The 19183-nt window shown below is 50.1% G+C and overlaps 1 protein-coding gene across 4 annotated transcripts in view; it reads left to right on the top strand.

Moving 5' to 3' along the window:
- CIT (citron rho-interacting serine/threonine kinase) overlaps positions 1 to 19183 on the top strand; it is a 1315032-nt gene that overhangs the window by 199070 nt on the left and 1096779 nt on the right. For all 4 annotated transcript variants that reach the window (XM_078667654.1, XM_078667653.1, XM_078667652.1 and 1 more), the window contains exon 10: positions 6144 to 6327. In XM_078667654.1, coding sequence (XP_078523780.1) covers positions 6144 to 6327 — 184 coding nt within the window. The remainder of the gene's footprint in view (positions 1 to 6143; positions 6328 to 19183) is intronic.

Genomic DNA, 19183 nt, shown 5'->3' with positions numbered 1-19183 from the left:
CTCCCTGCTCCGCCCCCTGCTCCGGCCGAGACGCATTTCTCCTCCCTCCTCCCCCCATTCACGTTTATTCTACTTCTTATCTGGCCTGGAAAGCCTCGACAATGCTTTTTCTTTCTCTCTACTCAGTTCCTTCTTCTCCTCATTTAATTCCTCTTTCTTTTGCTTCATTTCAGCTCACCTTGTTTTACCTCCCCCTCCCCTCTGCCCTGCGCTTCCCCTCTCGCCTCTGCTTCATGTCTCCTTGGCTTCTCCTTTTCTCTATTATCCTTTTGCTTCCACCATATCTCTCCTGTGCTTCCTCCCTCTTCTTGCTTACCCCGTGCCTCGCGTCACAGGTTTTCCTTCTTTTTTCCCGCCTTTCTCCCTCTCCTCGCTCACTCCATAGATGATGCCGGCGCCTGTGCTCAGCACAGAAACAATTATATGGTCTAAGACTCAGTTTAATAGCGTGCCTCCCGCGAGTGCCCCCCCCCCTGCAGCAATCAGTGTCTAATCCGCCATCACTGCTGACAGACGCAGGCCCTCGTGCTCCGCTCCGGTGCTGGCTTCCCGAATCCTCTCAGCGGGTCCCAAATCCCGACATGCTCGGGTTGAGTTGCCTGCAGTGCAGTGCTCTGCTCCTGTACGGTGGAAATGATTTACCATTGTCTCTGTATAATCCGGATTTATTTGCTCTCGTGTTCCCTTCGAGGGTGCTGTGACATTTGGCGAGATCCCACGGGATTTCCCTCTCGACTTCGAAAGTTAAGTAAAAGGTATAGTTATTAAGATACTCCCCTGAAATGACAGAGCCAATGGTTGGAGCTACAGAGACTCTTTCGGGCTAAGAAGGCGCCTGGAAGCCCACGGCACAGAGACATGGCACAGCAGAGCTGCCGGCCAGTCCTTCAGGCTCACCGGGCATGTGAGTAAATGTAATATCGATTTATCATACAGAACACAGCAGACTAAAAGTGTCCAGCTCTTAAATAATAGGTGTTATTACTGCCCAAATCAATTGTACCCATTATATCGACCTCTGAAGCCTGGAAGGCTGAGTCAATCCCGCTGGGATGGGAACTGTAAATGCTCAGTGGACACAGATGTAGCATCTAGGCGCCCAAAACTACTGTAGTGTTTTAATAGTGGATACACTTTTTAATTAAGTGTACTGTGCTGAACCCAACCGTGGTAAATTGCTTAAAATCACGGTTCCTCTATTAGTATAAAGTGTTTTAATAATACACGCAAGGCCTGCCTATGAAACCATTTGTGCGGGGCAAAGTCCCTTTATCTTCAAGGGTCCATTCTAAATTATGTGCGGTTGTCAAGGGACCAGACTTACTTAAAGGCAAACATGGAGCTAAGAACCAAAAAATGAACAACATTGTGTACAACTCATCAAACTAAAAAGGCCTTAATGTGCTACTGGCTGCTAGCAGCAAACTTACTGAGAATTCGAGCAGAATGGGATTTTATTTGACTTCAATATAGGCGTGTTAGTTGTTGGCGCTGATTTGCCGGAGATCGGTCGTTTGATCAGGTTTGTGACAAATGCTTGTTAGTGGATAACTGGACTGTTCCCTCCGTTTTAAGATTGGTAAATGAAAGGATTCTTAGGACCAAGATGCCAGTACCCTCGGCAGCTGGTTAAGTGTGACTCGTTGATGTACTGTCACTATTATTTCTGATGATGTCCTTTGGTGTCAGTCTATGGACCCAGTAGGGAGGCAAGTAGGAATCTATTTAGTTGTCAGTTTTATTTTTTATTCAGGGTTGTTTTCTGGGCGATTTTGACCGGGGTTTTACAAAATTGTTACAGGGCATTAACTTTACTAGATTTTGAAAGTTGGCCGTTTTCACCAATTGCCGGGTTTGTTCAGCATTGCATAGTGACTGTTGGTATGTAATGTTTAAGAGTGAGGTTTAGAATATGCCAATGGCAAAGTTTGGAACTTTCTGTTTGGGGACACCCCTCACCCTCAAACCCTCACCCTCACTCACCCACCCTCAACCCCTCACCCTCACTCACTCACCCTCAACCCCTCACCCTCACTCACTCACCCTCACTCACCCTCAACCCCTCCCCCTCGACCCCTCCCCCTCAACCCCTCACCCTCACCCTCACTCACCCTCAACCCCTCACTCACCCTCACCCTCAACCCCTCACTCACCCTCACTCTCACTCATCCTCACTCACCCTCAACCCCTCACCCTCCCTCACCCTCACTCACCCTCAACCCCTCACCCTCACTCACTCACCCTCAACCCCTCACCCTCAACCCCTCACTAACCCTCACTCTCACTCATCCTCACTCAACCACCCTCCACCTCACTCACCCTCAACCCCTCACCCTCACTCACCCACCCTCAACCCCTCACCCTCACTCACTCACCCTCAACCCCTCACTCTCACTCACTCACCCTCAACCCCTCACTCTCACTCACTCACCCTCACTCACCCTCAACCCCTCCCCCTCGACCCCTCCCCCTCAACCCCTCACTCACCCTCAACCCCTCACTCACCCTCAACCCCTCACCCTCAACCCCTCCCCCTCAACCCCTCACCCTCACTCACCCTCAACCCCTCACCCTCACTCACCCTCAACCCCTCACCCTCACTCACTCACCCTCAACTCCTCACCCTCAACTCCTCACCCTCAACTCCTCACCCTCAACTCCTCACCCTCAACTCCTCACCCTCAACTCCTCACCCTCAACTCCTCACCCTCAACTCCTCACCCTCAACTCCTCACCCTCAACTCCTCACCCTCAACTCCTCACCCTCAACTCCTCACCCTCAACTCCTCACCCTCAACTCCTCACCCTCAACTCCTCACCCTCAACTCCTCACCCTCAACTCCTCACCCTCAACTCCTCACCCTCAACTCCTCACCCTCAACTCCTCACCCTCAACTCCTCACCCTCAACTCCTCACCCTCAACTCCTCACCCTCAACTCCTCACCCTCAACTCCTCACCCTCAACTCCTCACCTCCTCACCCTCAACTCCTCACCCTCACCTCCTCACCCTCAACTCCTCACCCTCAACTCCTCACCCTCAACTCCTCACCCTCAACTCCTCACCCTCAACTCCTCACCCTCAACTCCTCACCCTCAACTCCTCACCCTCAACTCCTCACCCTCAACTCCTCACCCTCAACTCCTCACCCTCAACTCCTCACCCTCAACTCCTCACCCTCAACTCCTCACCCTCAACTCCTCACCCTCAACTCCTCACCCTCAACTCCTCACCCTCAACTCCTCACCCTCAACTCCTCACCCTCAACTCCTCACCCTCAACTCCTCACCCTCAACTCCTCACCCTCAACTCCTCACCCTCAACCCCTCACCCTCAACTCCTCACCCTCAACTCCTCACCCTCAACTCCTCACCCTCAACCCCTCACCCTCAACCCCTCACTCACCCTCAACCCCTCACTCACCCTCAACCCCTCACTCACCCTCAACCCCTCACTCACCCTCAACCCCTCACCCTCACTCACCCTCAACCCCTCACCCTCAACTCCTCACCCTCAACTCCTCACCCTCAACTCCTCACCCTCAACCCCTCACCCTCAACCCCTCACCCTCAACTCCTCACCCTCAACTCCTCACCCTCAACTCCTCACCCTCAACCCCTCACCCTCAACCCCTCACTCACCCTCAACCCCTCACTCACCCTCAACCCCTCACTCACCCTCAACCCCTCACTCACCCTCAACCCCTCACCCTCAACTCCTCACCCTCAACCCCTCACCCTCAACCCCTCACTCACCCTCAACCCCTCACTCACCCTCAACCCCTCACTCACCCTCAACCCCTCACTCACCCTCAACCCCTCACTCACCCTCAACCCCTCACTCACCCTCAACCCCTCACCCTCACTCACCCTCAACCCCTCACCCTCACCCACCCTCAACCCCTCACCCTCACTCACACTCACCCTCACTCACCCTCAACCCCTCACTCACCCTCAACCCCTCACCCTCACCCACCCTCAACCCCTCACCCTCACTCACACTCACCCTCACTCACCCTCAACCCCTCACTCACCCTCAACCCCTCACCCTCACCCACCCTCAACCCCTCACCCTCACTCACACTCACCCTCACTCACCCTCACCCTCACTCACCCTCACTCTCACCCTCAACCCCTCACTCACCCTCAACCCCTCACTCACCCTCACCCACCCTCACCCTCACTCACCCTCAACCCCTCACCCTCACACAGTGCAATAGGTCTCGGAGCATTTGAGTTAGAGCTTTTAGAATTGTTTATGGCTTTTTTTATTTGTAATTCTTTAGCATTGGCTACAGGAAACAAAAATGCTAAAGATTTACAAAAAAAACCCATAAACAATTCTAAAAGCACTAACTCTAATGCTGCGAGACCTATTGCATTTCCAATGCTTGTTTCGGCTGCCTTCGGTCTGGCTGCCCTAGAAAAGGGTGTCTTGACAATCCTCCTCTCCACTTGAACCCCCCCCCCCTCCCTCCCCCTTACCGCCACAACAATTCACGAGTGCCTCATTGTGAGGCCTCATTTCAGAGATTATGTTGCGCTTTTGTGTCTGCGGGTGCCTGTGTGTTTCATTGACCCCAGCAGCTACTGAGTGGGAGGGCTGAATGCTGTTATGACTCGTAGGAAGTGGCTGAAGGTTAAATGGCCCCATTATTTCCCAGCTGGGAGTCTTTGGCGAATTGGTGTTTGATGGAAATTGGCTCGAATGCAGATTTCTCAGTGAACTAGGAGTTAAAACTGCGAGCCTTTGGCGACGGGGTTGGGGGGGGGGGGGGTTGGTAATCTCCAGCGGGGACTGGGTTTTCGTCTGTCACTCAGGCACCCGTCAGCATAAATCATGTTTACGGTCTGGCGGGGGTGTTGGCACGAATGGGATAAATGTGGAGACCAAGCGCGCGAGGCCGTGGGATTCTGCACTGCAGGGGCTGCGATATTGGTACCCAATTCTTCTACTCCCATCATCCTCTCTTCTCACGGAGATCCATACTGGATCCATGGCAACCGTTTTAGCACAGGGCATTTCCATCGGGTTAATATGGGGCTGCCACACACCGGAGCCGGCTTCCTCGCAGGCGCCACGGGCCGGCATAAGGAGGCAGCCTCCGTCCGTGGCACGGCACTCTCCATTTCACATCAATTAAAAGCTGTGGACCTCAGTCTGCTTTAAATTGTCACGCAACTTATGTCCCTTCATTATGGAATATTGCCTAAGTGTTGTGCAATTGCAGATAAGGAACAGGTGTGTTAGTTGTGAAATGTAATAGCCTAAAAATCGGACTGCATCAATGTTAGCAGCCGTGCCCAAGCCTTGCTGCATTGCTGCACCCCCACAATGTATCATCCTCCTGTGCCCAAGCGAGGGGATTCCCTCCCACTTGCTATCCACAGAAACACTGTCACACACACTCCCACTTTATGACACGCACTCCCCCTGCGCCCCTGCTCTGGTAGACAGCTCACTCTTACACACGCACACGCACCCACAGCCTGGCACTCAGACACGCACCGCACGCACGCACGTGTACGGCAAGGTACCTGCGGCTCGCCTGACTACCCCGTGTGAAGCGTCCTGTGGCTGGGTGCTTGCCGCGTGCCTGGCTGCTCCGTGTTGGCGCCAGCACCGGTCTGGGGCTCGGGTGCTAGCCCTCCTGTTGGCCAGCACGGGGCCGGGGCCCAGGTGCTTATTCCCTCTGCTGTGGCCAGCGCCGGTCTCGCGCTGTGGTGAGCTGCCTCGGGGGCTTGCCCGCCTGCACTCTGCTGCGGCCAGCTCACACTGAGGTAAGCTGCTGTGGCCGGCACTTGCCCCCCCCCCCTGCCCTCTGTGGTGGCCAGCGCCGGGCTCGCGCTGAGGTGATCTGCCTCCGAGGGGCTCGCGCGGAGGTGAGCCGCGGTGCTGCTGTCCCCGGGCTCGCGCGCTCTGCACCGGGCGCTCAGAGCACCCTGCCTGCCCGCCGCTGCTGCTGCGGCGAGCGCGCCAAGGGGTTAAACTCTTGTTGCTGTGAGAGGGCTCGGTGGCGGTGAGTCAGTCCGCCCGCTGGAGGGATAGCGAGCAGGGGCTGCAGTGGCATCGCGAGCGCGCGTCGAGACGCACTTCTCCGCTGAATTACACCACCGTTTCTCTTCTCTCTCTCTCTCCTCCAGCTCCTCCCCCCTTCGTGCCGACCCTCAAGTCCGAAGATGACACCTCCAATTTCGATGAGCCGGAGAAGAGCGTGCGGGTGCTATCCGCTCCGTGCCAGCTGAGCCCGGCAGGCTTCTCGGGCAGAGATCTGCCGTTCGTGGGCTTCTCGTTCAGCAAGGCGCTGGGCGTCCTCGGCAGATCCGAGTGAGTACCCGCTGGTGGGCAACTTTTACTGCGGGGAGGGCTTTTTGGGGAGCTGTGTGGGCTCTCGCTTTGGGGATGCTTTTGGGGTGACATGTATTCTGCAAACACAATTGATGACATTGTTGGTCCAGAAGGCTGTGGTAGTCCATTTGTGATGGGTGTTTTGGCGTGTGGTATCAGATCGGGTGTGTTGGGGATAGCGCATCGAGGGGGCGGAATGCGGGGGAGGCGGTGAAAGAGCGCGCAGTGGCTTGCACCTCGGGGCAGGTGCGTGTGAACTGGGGGGATGGGGGGGGGGGTCGTGCACACTTAGGATAGAGCTAATCGTATTGAAAAAATGTGCCCTTGCTTATGCCCTGAAGGAAGGGATGGAGGGAAGAAATGAAAATCCCATCAGAAGAGAGCAACAATATTTGTTTGCGAGCTGGTAATTGTTTGTGGTCTGCTGGGAGACATACAATTGCTACCCCACATTCACATACTATGTCAACCAGGTTGAATGCAAGGACCGACCCTAATTTTACGCTCTGCCATTTCCTTTTGGCATATTTGGGTACACATGTTTGTGCACACAATGCAAGCCGCGTTAGCAAACCCTCTGTGGACATGTGTGCGCAGTTCAAATCACCCCAGGGTTGGCGTCGTTTTGCTATTTCTGTTCCATGGAGCACCGAGCCAGCGTGTGTTTGCTGCTCAGCATTCGGATGCTCTTCTATCTGTGCTTGCATTCGGAGTCAATGGGGGCAGTATTGAGGTACCTTCGTTCTGGATTAGCAGAGGCACGCCAGGGCTGGTTCTAGGTACTTGGGCACAGTGGCATGCTCGTGTGACATTACACTTGTAGAGTTTTTTTTCCCAGAGGGTGTGAGTAGAATAGCTCAGCACCTATGTGTTCCCACCCTTGGCTTGTAAGTGGGGGAGTATATGCAGGCAGGCAGTGTTATTCAGCTAAATTACCTTTTAGAAAGTTAAAACATTGCAGTTGAGTTATAGGTGCATTTGTAGGGCTTTATGGTGGACTCCGTCTGTATCCTCCATGTCCACCTTGCTAAAATTACACTAAGTTCCCCGTAAATCCATAGTCCAGAGTATGATTGATATGAATGAATGCATGCCTGAATGAATAATGGGACTTGTAAAGAGCACAGCTATTGCTAGTGTGTCCGGCGCTAGGCCCAGGCAGCGGCGAGGGAAGAGCAGCTCAGTCTTTGAACAGGTGGGTTTTCAGATGTTTGCGGAAGGTCTCAATATCCTGGAGGCTTCCCAGGGCTACCCGGAGAGAGTTCCAATGTTTAGCTGCTAGTACTGAGCAGGCCGTCTGGTAGACGGATCCATAGCAGGTGGGCTGATTGAGACCTCAAGGGTCTGTTAGGATAGTATGGGGTCAGCCTGTCCTATAAGTAGTTGGGGCCGGACCTGTAGAAGGCTTCGTGTGCTACCGTCAGTCCTCAGAAGATAACCCTTTTTACTTGATATAAATTTGCGCAATGGGGAGAATGACAATGAAATAATCTCCAAGGCTGAACTGGTTTGCTGTAACCGAGCTCAGCGCTGAAATCACAGGTACGCGTGTGTGCGTTGTTGCAGGTGTAATATAACATTATTTGACTGGACTTGTCCCGTTATACCCCTATGAAAGCTCCCTTTTTTACTTCCTGGTTCAAGTGGTGGGAGTGAGACTACTATGATGGTGGGTAGGACCCTGAGCCCATTTTAATAAATAAGAAGTGCATTTATCACAGAGGTATTTTGGACAAAGTTCACAACGTTTTCAAGTCTTCCAAGTATAATGTGCATCCAGGTCAAACAACAGTACAGAGAGTTCAGCTCACCAGATGGCAGCAGCATTTAATTACACATGGTGTATACATCCAAGGATAAGAACAGTGAATGCAAAATGAAACACGTGAGGATGGTGTCTTTCCAAACAGTGCCTTATTCTTCCCTTTTCACACCCTTGATTTAGTACTATTGTTACTCTTTTGCTGTTTAAAGACAACCAACTTTTTTGCCCTGTGTGGCTAGGAGGCCTTGGGTGTTTTTCACAGCTTTCCACGTTTGTGAGAAAATCAGTGTAAAAATAGGAGTAAGGTTGCTGACCTGTTGACGTTCTTGTTCTCCGTCATCGTTATTTCATTGAGGGCCAAGGATGTTGTCCGTATGGGGTCTGCAGTCTCACGTCTCACGCTCCGCATTGCTTCACAAACATAGAAAAAGTGATAATAAGTGCTAAATCAGATGTGTGTAAAAAAGAATAAAACCTATTGCAAGAACATTATTATTATTATTATTATTATTTCGGGTTTTCCTAGAACGCAATGGCTACCCAAAATCAGGCTTCCCAGCGCTGACCGTTCATACAGATGGAGGGCTACTTAGGCAAATAAGTGAGTTTTAAGTTGCTTTCTGAAATCCAAGAGGTTAGTTTTTTTCCTGAAGCTGATCGGTAGGGCGTTCCAAAGTTTTGGCGTAAGATCGACAAAGTAACAACACCATCCTCTGGCTCTTTTGATTCTGGGGACAGCAAGGAGAGAGATTATTTGGCCCCAATTCTCTGCTGGCATGATAGGGATCGATGAGGTGACTGAGGATCTGCGGCCCAGACTTATGTCTTGCACGATGTGCAATGCAGAGCGCGTTACATTGTATTCTTTTACTTATCGGCAACCAATGAAGTGTGATGAGGGCCGGGCGAGCGACTGAGATCCTCTCTAGTGCCTAATGTTTTAGGTCTTATTCAATGCTTGAATCCTAAAATGTGCACATCATTCAAAATGTTTAACTGCTGATATCTAATTACTTGAACTATCTGTTCTGCTGTTTGATCATCTGTATGCTTATAAATGTTGGAAAACGTAACCTGAAACCCATTGACACTGGTCTGTTTAAGATCGGCACTTTGGGAACTTGTTAAACTAGGACTAGTGCATTCTGAGGTTCAGGGTTGAGGTTGAGTTGCTTTGGCTGTCTGAGATTTCCGGTGTTGGCACCTTACAGAATGCAGTGTCAGAATTCTAATTTTATAGACCTGTAACAAGCTTGGAAATCAAGTAGCCTGAAATAACTTATCCACCCACCATTACAGGCTTTCCTCATATGCATTCATTGGGTGCTAGGTTTCTTTTAGGTTGCCTTACAATACATTAATGAGAAGACGCAAAACATGCTGGGTGTAGAAAGGGATCTGACATGCAGGAGACCACTGGGAGTTTCAGGCAAGGAAGCAATTCCTGATTTCTGGCCTGTGTGGCTTAGTAAACCAATAACATTGTGGCATGTGAAGAGCTTTGTAATTAAGAGCACTAATGATAAACTCCGAGCTAGAAAAGGAGGTACTCGATAAGTCAAACATTTGGTCGATGCAGCACTCATTAATGTATCAAAGAGTTCAAGCTGTGAGGAAGGGATGCAACGGTCTGGTGCGGTGACAAGTGGGTATTCCTAAGGGCTTTCAGCTGTTGGAGGGAGGCTTGTGGGATTAGGTGGATTTTGGAAAGTTTTAGTGGAAGAAGCAAAAAGAAGCAATATATCTTGCCAGCAAATTGGATTTTAGATGACTGGTCAAATGAATGTCAGTTGGTTTGTATTTGAGAGACATATTAGATGTGAGCAGAGACATTGACTCTTCTCATAAAGAGGTTGCAGAGGAAATCCATTTCCGTTATCATTACGCCTTTTACAAACTCTGGCACCATGAGCTATGTTGCATCCAGTGTGGTTAGCTGTCCAATTAGGACTCAATATCATCAACATTGGGGATTCAAATTAGAATACATTTAATGAATCTACCTATACTCTCACCTTGGTCGATTGATGCTTTACTGCCACCGTTTAGAACATTTCTGAATCTTCCACTGCCTTTACAGCACTGCGAAAGCTAAAAAGCCAAGCATCTATCAAGAGCAATTTTACCAATTTGCCTACAATTGGGTAAAAGAAAGACTTGCAAACATCTATCGGTACACCCGGTATTTAGCACTGTAGGGGTGCAAGACTCATGCAGAGTCCTTGCCAGAGTCATCTATTATGTGAATCTGGTGATGTAAGAGTGGTACTGTTTTCACAAAGGATTAGTTTAACAGTGCTTATCTCAAACCTCCATTAGTCTGTTGCTATTGTAGATAGCATTAACACCAAAGAATCAGTTAGAAACCTGCCTGTTATTTGCAACACAATGTTGGTAGAGTAAGTTTAAGTTCTCATTTTTTTTTACTGGAAATTGCTTTTACCTATAAAGTTGACAGAGCTGAGTTCCTCAAACATTTAATTGTTGTGATCCTACTTGTCTTTAGTAACCTAAGTAGTACAGTGTAGGGACCTTTGACGTCCATTTTCACTCTATTAAGTTGGGTGTGGCTAACATGTACACTCACATGTTTTGTCTCCAGTGCCAACTTATGGTAAATTCCTACTATTGAGCCAGACCCATTAACGTCTACTCAAAGCTGTGGAAGGCCAGGTTTTGCATAGGTAGTGCCTTCCTTATGCGAGTGCTTGCATCCAGTTATCCCTATATCCTGGGGGCTGGTGCACTCTCACAAGTTACCCTCTTTCATGTGTTTAAAGTGAACTGGAACCTCTACGTTTCAAGTTTGAAACTCCACACTGCAGGCCCCTTTGATAGCTTCTTTTTGGATTTAATCTCTTCCCTTGCTGCTCGGGCAGCCTGTGCTACCATGCTCAAGGGTCAGTCCTCGTGTGAAGGGCCTCTAGTTATTTACAAAAACAACAGTTTTTGGACAGAATGCAGAACAATGTCATACATTCACCCCAGTACAGAGATCTGGGCCTAAATCCATCATTTTTTTGCTCACCAAGCCATTCCAGTTTGAACCCACCCATATGCAAATCAGTCTTGACCCTGTGCCCCATGGGAACAGTCCAGCCCGAACTGCCAAGCCAGGTCCTCCCTGGACTGGAAACAAGCATCCAAGGACCGGTTTCGGGCTTTCAGCCCTCATCAGCCTGGATAGCTTGATTCCAGTGGCATGGAGAGCACAGGACTCACGTCTGAGCATACCCGTCCCACTCGGGATGACAAATGCAAAAACAACAGTTGATGGACAGAATGCAGAACAATGTCATATATTCCCCCCACTACAGAGATCTGGGCCTAATTCCATCATGCCATTCCAGTTTGAACCCATCCATATGCAAATCAGTCTTGACCCTGTGCCTCATGGGAACAGTCCAGCCCGAACTGCCAAGCCAGGTCCTCCCTGGACTGGAAACAAGCATCCAAGGACCGGTTTCGGGCTTTCAGCACCCCCTTTTGTACCGCTTTGTTCGCCACAAGTTGGCAGGGTATGCTCAGACGTGAGTCCCTTGCTCACTTTGCCATTGGATTCAAGCAAGCCTGGCTGAAGACGGCTGAAATGCCAGAAACTGGTCCTAGGAAGCTTGTTTCCGGTCCAGGGAAGGCATGGCTTGGCAGTTCGGGCTGGTCTGTTCCCCTGAGGCACAGGGTCAGACTGATTTGCATATGGCCAGGTCTGAACTGGGGTGGCAGAGTGGGCTAAAGAACGGTGATGGATTAAACCCAGATCCGTTGACTGGGTGTGAGTGATTGGTTCAGATGCTCCGTCCATCACCACCCCCTTTTGTACCGCTCTAGTTATTTACAGCAGATGATACAAATTCTTTCTGCATGCCTTCCTTGAGGTACAGTTATCTGTTAACGCACTTCTGTTTTCTTAGTTTGTGTATTCTTGACCGAACTCCCCAGTGCCCGCTACCTTGGTGTACACAGCAATCTTCTGATATGAATTCCTGATTTGTAGGCCTCAGATATGCACAGCCTGTAGATTTTCAAATTCTTGAAGTCCTATCCAATATTCGTTCATATTAAAAGTTCAGAATACTGTAGTCTATAAGAATGGTTCATCCATGTTGAAAAAACGTTATTTACGGTATCAGATAGACACCAGCAGTATATTGCTTTTCGTCCGGCGTTAAAGTGGTGAAGCTCAGTACATAGTGTCTGTCTAAAATGATTAGTGAAAACGTAGTATAGGGATTTAAAAAGTGTATTAAAGGCATATACCTTGCTATTGAGTAAAATGAAACTCCGGAATGCATCGATGAGTGCATTTATGCCTGAAGTAAAAGAGATCTGTAATTCGATGTACAGTTATTTGAAATATAAAACCCACAAAACATTCATGTATAGGATTATGGGAGCTTAATATGACTGGCTGTTGTATACAGTAACGAATTTGACCACATACATGGACTGTGGCCCTCAAGGTAATGGCAAGAGTTCATAACCTAAGGAGAATTGCTATGGAACAACAATATACTGACCACTAGTGCTTTCACTGCCACCATAAGCATGAGGTCTCTAAAGAAACACTATGCATATTCATATAGAACAAGGCAGACATTGTTCTTTCCTAGGAGCTTGCTACGTCTAACTTGGTGCTTGTCCTCTAGATTATCTTCAATCTTGGAGAATGATGAATTTCCCAAAATCCTATCGGGTGCCATCAAGACGTATTCTGTTCACAGTGGCCATTTTGGACACGATTCTAGCGAGAGCCTTCCCGATACCAGAGAGTGTGATTTCCAGCAAGGATACCTTGGATTTCTTCCCATGGTGCAGCTCCAGGGCAGCCTTGTAGTTACATAAGCTTCTGTATTCGCCCACCTCCATCATATGTATAGTACAGTGTGCCAAGCTTTATATACGATTCTCGCAGGTCTACCTCTCGGAGCACTGGGATTATATGCTATACAGCTAGTCCAAGATAGTGTGATTAGATCTGGGGAGGTGGGCTCATGCTCCAAACTCCATGTGGCGAGTTTCGTCCCCATGCTATATCTAAAAGTCTCATTCGGGTCACTGACTGGGTGGGACCTGTCATTGACCTCTTTATCTGATGGATCACATCGAAAACCTCTGCATAAAATATGTTGGGGTATTGCACAGTCTTCCTGGACTTCTGGCCTTCCTCCCATTTGTCAGGTCCAAGGTAGTAGTCAGGTACACCAACAAGACCATAATCTTCTCTGATTTCAGAAACCAAGGAGGCACTCGCAACTGCTTAGCCAGTGGTCAGTGTAACTATGGATTACGCCATTTCCAAGACTTGTTCAGTCTGATCTTTCACATTGCATGGGCTCTCAGTCAAAGGACAGCAAGCCTGAGCAGCTGTTTACATTCACCCACATGCATCCTGCATTTTCTCCTGATGGAGACAACCTGACTTCCTGCCAGACAAACCATCTATTCATGGATAAAGGAGAAGAGCCTCCACTCGTACCCAATATCTCATTGCTTAGGTACCTGGTTCCTCAGGACCTAACCTTTGAACACCTAATACTGTCCTCTGAAAAACGAGAGGCCCGGGCGCTCCTTAGAAGAGCTTATTTTTCCATAGAGCCCTTCCCAGGGGATTTAGTCTACAAATGTCCTTAGTGGTCATCATTTCATTCTCCAGAACCATGCTGAAGTTAGGCGTGTTAATGGTTACTTGAAGGAGCTGCGTAGCAGCCCTTGCAGCTTATCAAAATAGACACAGGAAAGCCTTCTCTTTCAAGGGCCTAAAATACTTCCTTAATTGTCTGCTGCTTGTGATTCCTCCAATAATGAGGTTTATTCCCAGGTGGGTGTTCAACCTTGCTTTCACACTTTGACCATAATCTTTTGGAAGTGGTCACTAGCATATTGGGGCATGAAAATGTTTTCATGGAAACCGCATTCCTCATTGTCATTACTTAAGCAAGACATATCATTAAAATACAGGGACACTGTTTTGGACTGACCTTATCCAGGAGGAGCTGTTGTTTATTTCTCCCCGGGACCTGCTTTCTGCTCGCCGGACCCGCTTCGCGGACTAAAGGAGTGCACATCGGAATCCGGGCTGAGGCGCAGAGGTCAACTGAGCCAAGGGCAGGACTTGCAGCAGGGCTGCGAGCAGTGCCGCAGGGACTCCATCTCCCAGGAGTCCCTCCACAATCAAATCTACAGCACCTGCTCTCCCTGCTTGCCCCGCCCCCTGATCACGACGCAGTAAATAGCCCTGTCCCTGTTACTAGCGTGGGACACTGTTTTGGACTGACCTTATCCAGGAGGAGCTGTTGTTTATTTCTCCCCGGGACCTGCTTTCTGCTCCCCGGACCCGCTTCGCGGGTCCTGCTTCGCGGACTAAAGGAGTGCACATCGGAATCCGGGCTGAGGCGCAGAGGCCAACTGAGGCAAGGGCAGGACTTAGTGCCGCAGGGACTCCATCTCCCAGGAGTCCCTGCACAATCAAATCTACAGCACCTGCTCTCCCTGCTTGCCCCGCCCCCTGATCACGACGCAGTAAATAGCCCTGTCCCTTTTACTAGCGTGGGACACTGTTTTGGACTGACCTTATCCAGGAGGAGCTGTTGTTTGTTTCTCCCCGGGACCTGCTTTCTGCTCGCCGGACCCGCTTCGCGGACTGGACTAAAGGAGTGCACATCGGAATCCGGGCTGAGGCGCAGAGGTCAACTGAGGCAAGGGCAGGACTTGCAGCAGGGCTGCGAGCAGTGCCGCAGGGACTCCATCTCCTAGGAGTCCCTGCACAATCAAATCTACAGCACCTGCTCTCCCTGCTTGCCCCGCCCACTGATCACATCCCCCCCCCCCCCCATAACAGACACAGCCAACCGCTGCGTGGGAGCGTCCCGGGAGAAGCCCGGGACAAGGGCGGGCGGTCTGTGGCCGTCGGGGGCTGCAGGAGGCTGGGCCGGGCCCACTCTCTAACATCCGGTTCGGAATAACCATATATTGTTATATTTTTGAAATAGTGAGTTGTTGCCCTCATGAGACTTTTAACTGTTTGCGCTAAAGGCTTATCTTATTGTCGGTTTTCCTTGTGCTGTGGTACCTTGCGAATACGATTGACTCTACCATTGTTTGTCGGTTTAAACATGACTACGAGCTCACTTAACACTTTACCCTCCACGGTAGGGGCTACAATACTAGGGCCGCTAGACAAATATTTTCTTAGGGCTACCAGTGAGATAGACAGAGAAATTGCCCTAGCTGAGAGACGTGCTGAGTGCCGGTTATCCATTGATCTTCTCAAACATCCCCAAGAGAAGCGGTTGTCCTTGGGTTCCCCGGCGCCGGCCCTCTCCCCAGCACGTGCAATTGTCCCTGTCTTGGATGTTTGCCCACCCCTGGTGCAGCCATTGGCGGCTGCTTTGAGGTTTAGCCCTAACAGGTTGGAGCGTACGGCAGACGCAGTTCCACTTATCGAAGTTGACGCTTCGACCTCGTGGCCTAGTATCACCCCTGCCCTCAAGCCTGTTTCTAACATCTCTCTTAGTCACGGGGAACTCCCTCCTCCACCAGAACTGGTATCCCGGTCAGTAGCTAGAGTGGTCCATATTAAAAGGAAAATAATTGTTAGCCCGCGTAAAGGTTGTGATCCCAAACCCTACAAGAAAATCAGGAAACTTGGCACTAGGGTGGGGTGTGATCCACAAGAGCCCTGGGGTGGGTGTAGGTAGCCCTCAGGGGGTCACGGGAGCGTGCCCTTCGGCGTGTTATCAGCAAATCCACGAGCTGATCTGACCATAGATTCTGCTGAGCCCACACCTCTCGAGATCCCCTTGATCGTCCAAATAGAGAAATTGATGAAATCTCTATTGACTCCGGTCTTAGAGAGAGTCAAAGGGCTTGTGGAGCGGTTGGACAGCTTTGAGCAAGCGGCCCAGGACAACTTCTTCTCCACAAAATCTCTTATCAAACTACATTCTAGAACTAGGGATGATGACTCAGGGGGGGGGGATTTGCTGTCCGGGTGACGTCTGCTACCCCACAGGACCTATCCAAAGCAACTGGAACGACCAAAGAGGCGGCAGCGGTAGATGCTCACGCTGTACTTGCTGCCACCTCCAATGGGGGCGATCGGATCCCCGGGCCGGCCACAAAGAACAGTACTAAACATCCAAATCCTCCAAGGGCTACTAATATTCATACCAAGAAGGCAGTGCGTTCTGAGGTTACTGGCAAAAAAGGCTCTGATAATCCGAGAAATTTTGGCTCTGGCAAGGGACCTGAGCTACCCCTACCTAGAAGAATTAGCACCATTCCTCCTCCTGTTATCCAGCCCAATGTGTTACCTCCCAAAGAGGCCCCTAGAACACCACCCATGAATTTACCCCCAGACTGTTACCTCTATGTTGCCATTCTTACAAATGTCCCACCCTTGAAGGCCGACCAGCTTGAATCCTACCAAATGATAAAAAATAAAACCATGCATTGGTTGAGGACATATAGACCCCTTCCCAGGGAACTAGATGGTCTGATCCTGGGTGTTAGAAGGGTAGGGTGGGTGGATTATGGGCATAAGCAGTTTGAGGGTGACTGTGTGGTGGTCAACTTTAAGGAGGTCAGGGTTGCCCAGACAATTTGCAATCAGTTTTCGGGGATTGGAGGTGCTGGCATTGGAGTAGTAGACTTGACCTACTTCTACCCGAGACCTGTTGGTAACCATTGTGGTATTCATTTGGAAGGAAGTGGGAGTCGCAATTCCACCCTCCCCAGGAATGACTTCTTCCGTATGCCTTATCAGCCAGCTGCATGGCTAGGGTCATATGGGAGGTCACCAGGATATTGAAACAATATTTTCCCTGGGGTGTTTCCCTTGCCCCCGAGTCCGGGACTTAAGTCGGAGCTTCACGTCTTAGATATCATCAATACCAGTCCGACACTCTCCCCAGTTGTATGTAGTCCCCAAGTACTGGATTTTAATCTGGTTATCGGAATTCAACATGGAGTAACCGCCCCTCGGACACCCCCTGAGAGGGAGGGGGTCCCCAGCTTCGTACCTCGCGGCGAGCCCGCTGTGGCGGATCCAGATATAAGGATTCTCAGCTGAAACGTTGCAGGTATCTTGAGGAAGTTGGCTGTACCCGAATGGAACACCCTTGTGGAAGGCTACTCTATTTGCATTTTTCAAGAAACTTGGAGTAGGGAGCCTTGTCATAGGGTAGGTTATTCATCCTTTTTTTTACCAGCAGTGTCGCCCCTTTCGGGGAAGGGCCGCCCCTCAGGAGGCCTCCTCATATGTGTCGCCATTTAACTTGGCTGCCAAGTCACTCAGCGAGTGTCAAATGCACCAGATATTCTGAGTATATCACTCAAGGGACCGAGGAGAGGGCTGACTTTGGACATCTTCAATATCTACGCCAGGGGTACGAAGGGAGGTTCGCACTCACCCATAGTATCAGAGTTGGAATCTTTACTTAGGCAGGGCACTAAGAATTCTCATGTCCTGGTTGCAGGGGACTTAAACTGTACGTTTGAGCCCCTTGGTCTGGAGGACACCTTGGGGACTTCTGATGAAGACATTAGGAGAGGAATACCAGTCCTAACTATACCTCCCATCAGGAGGTGGTCGCAAGTGGCGGTCCAAATCAACGCCCTAAATATGGAATTTGGCCTTAGGGCTGTCAATGGAAGGACGACGTCAGATCCATCTGGAGCCCATACTTACAACAGGGTGGACCATACGTCCAGGATAGATTATATCCTCCTTGACGTGAAACTCTGGAGCTTCTTGTAGGATATGGAGGTACTCTCTTCAGTTGAGAGTGATCATAATCCTCTTTCGCTTACCCTCCGTCCTCTGTGGATTGGGAACTCGGGGGTGCTTACGTCTCACTTGGCGCCTGCCCTTCAGGAAGTATATCCTTCCAACTGTGGTAGACGTTTGAAGTGGAGTAAGCTCATCATGGATGAAGAGAAAGTGTTAGCTATTGCGGCACTCTTAGTTACTGCTCAGTCTAAATTGGAATCGATGATTCCCCAGTCTGAGGAAGTCTCAGTGCTTTTTTGTGATACCACAAGGCCCTGAGTGACCTCTTCATTCTCCCAAGCAAGGCCCCTCGAATTGGCAAGAGCAAGAACTTGTCGAACTCATTGGGATGGTACACTAAAAAATGCAGGGAGAAGAAAAATTCACTGATTGGTGCGGTCAAAAGTAAATCATTGACCGCCATAAGACTGGCAAGGAAAGAGTACTCCCAGACTACGTCTGCAGCTAAGAAAGAATGGGAGGATAGGTTCTGGGCGGATCTCATAAAAGCAAGCTCGGATAGGGACGCTAGAAGCTTCTGGAACCTCATAAGATCTAGGGATAGGCCAGTTAGCACCTTGATGACGTGTAACATCCCTGCCCAGAACTGGTTCAACCACTTTGCGAACATCTATTCCTCTACCAAGCCGACTACCCACACCACCCTCTCTTTGGCTGTCTGTCCAGGGGGTTCCGAGTATGTTCCTTTTACTACTAGAGAGGTGGAAGATGTAATCAAAACACTGGCGCCTTTGAAGGCAGCAGGGCCTGATGGGTTACCAGGCGACTTACTACGTGCAAATCCCAAGGAGTGGGGGAAGTTACTTGCATCCTTGTTAAACGCCATTAGTAAAGGTGCACCCGTACCCGAATCCTGGAAGGGGGCAGAGGTTGTCCCGATTTTTAAAAAGGGGTGTCGGGACAATCCTGCCAACTACAGGCCAATAAGTCTTATTGACTCATCCCAAAAAGTGGCAGGGAAGGTGATTCTGGGAAGGGTGCTCCAGTGGGTGGACGACAATAACATCCTGTCGGACCTCCAGGCCGGATTCCGCTCTGGTACTGGGACCATTGAACAGGCCTTCAGACTGGCCCTCTTATATTGGAAGGTGGTGGTGCTGGGCAAAGGCAGTCTGTACTTGGCCTTTATAGACCTTAAGACTGCCTTTGACCTGGTTCCCAGGGAGGAGTTGTGGAAGGTTCTTTCAGATCTGGGGTTGCCTGCGCATATTCTCTCTCTTCTTGTAAAACTACATGCTGGCAATTTTATGCAGGTCCGCTGGGGCACGAAGGGTGAGAAA

Source organism: Lissotriton helveticus, chromosome 11, assembly GCF_964261635.1.
Source record: "Lissotriton helveticus chromosome 11, aLisHel1.1, whole genome shotgun sequence".
In the NCBI taxonomy this organism is placed as follows: Eukaryota; Metazoa; Chordata; class Amphibia; order Caudata; family Salamandridae; genus Lissotriton; species Lissotriton helveticus.
This window is presented reverse-complemented; position numbering and strand designations above follow the sequence as displayed.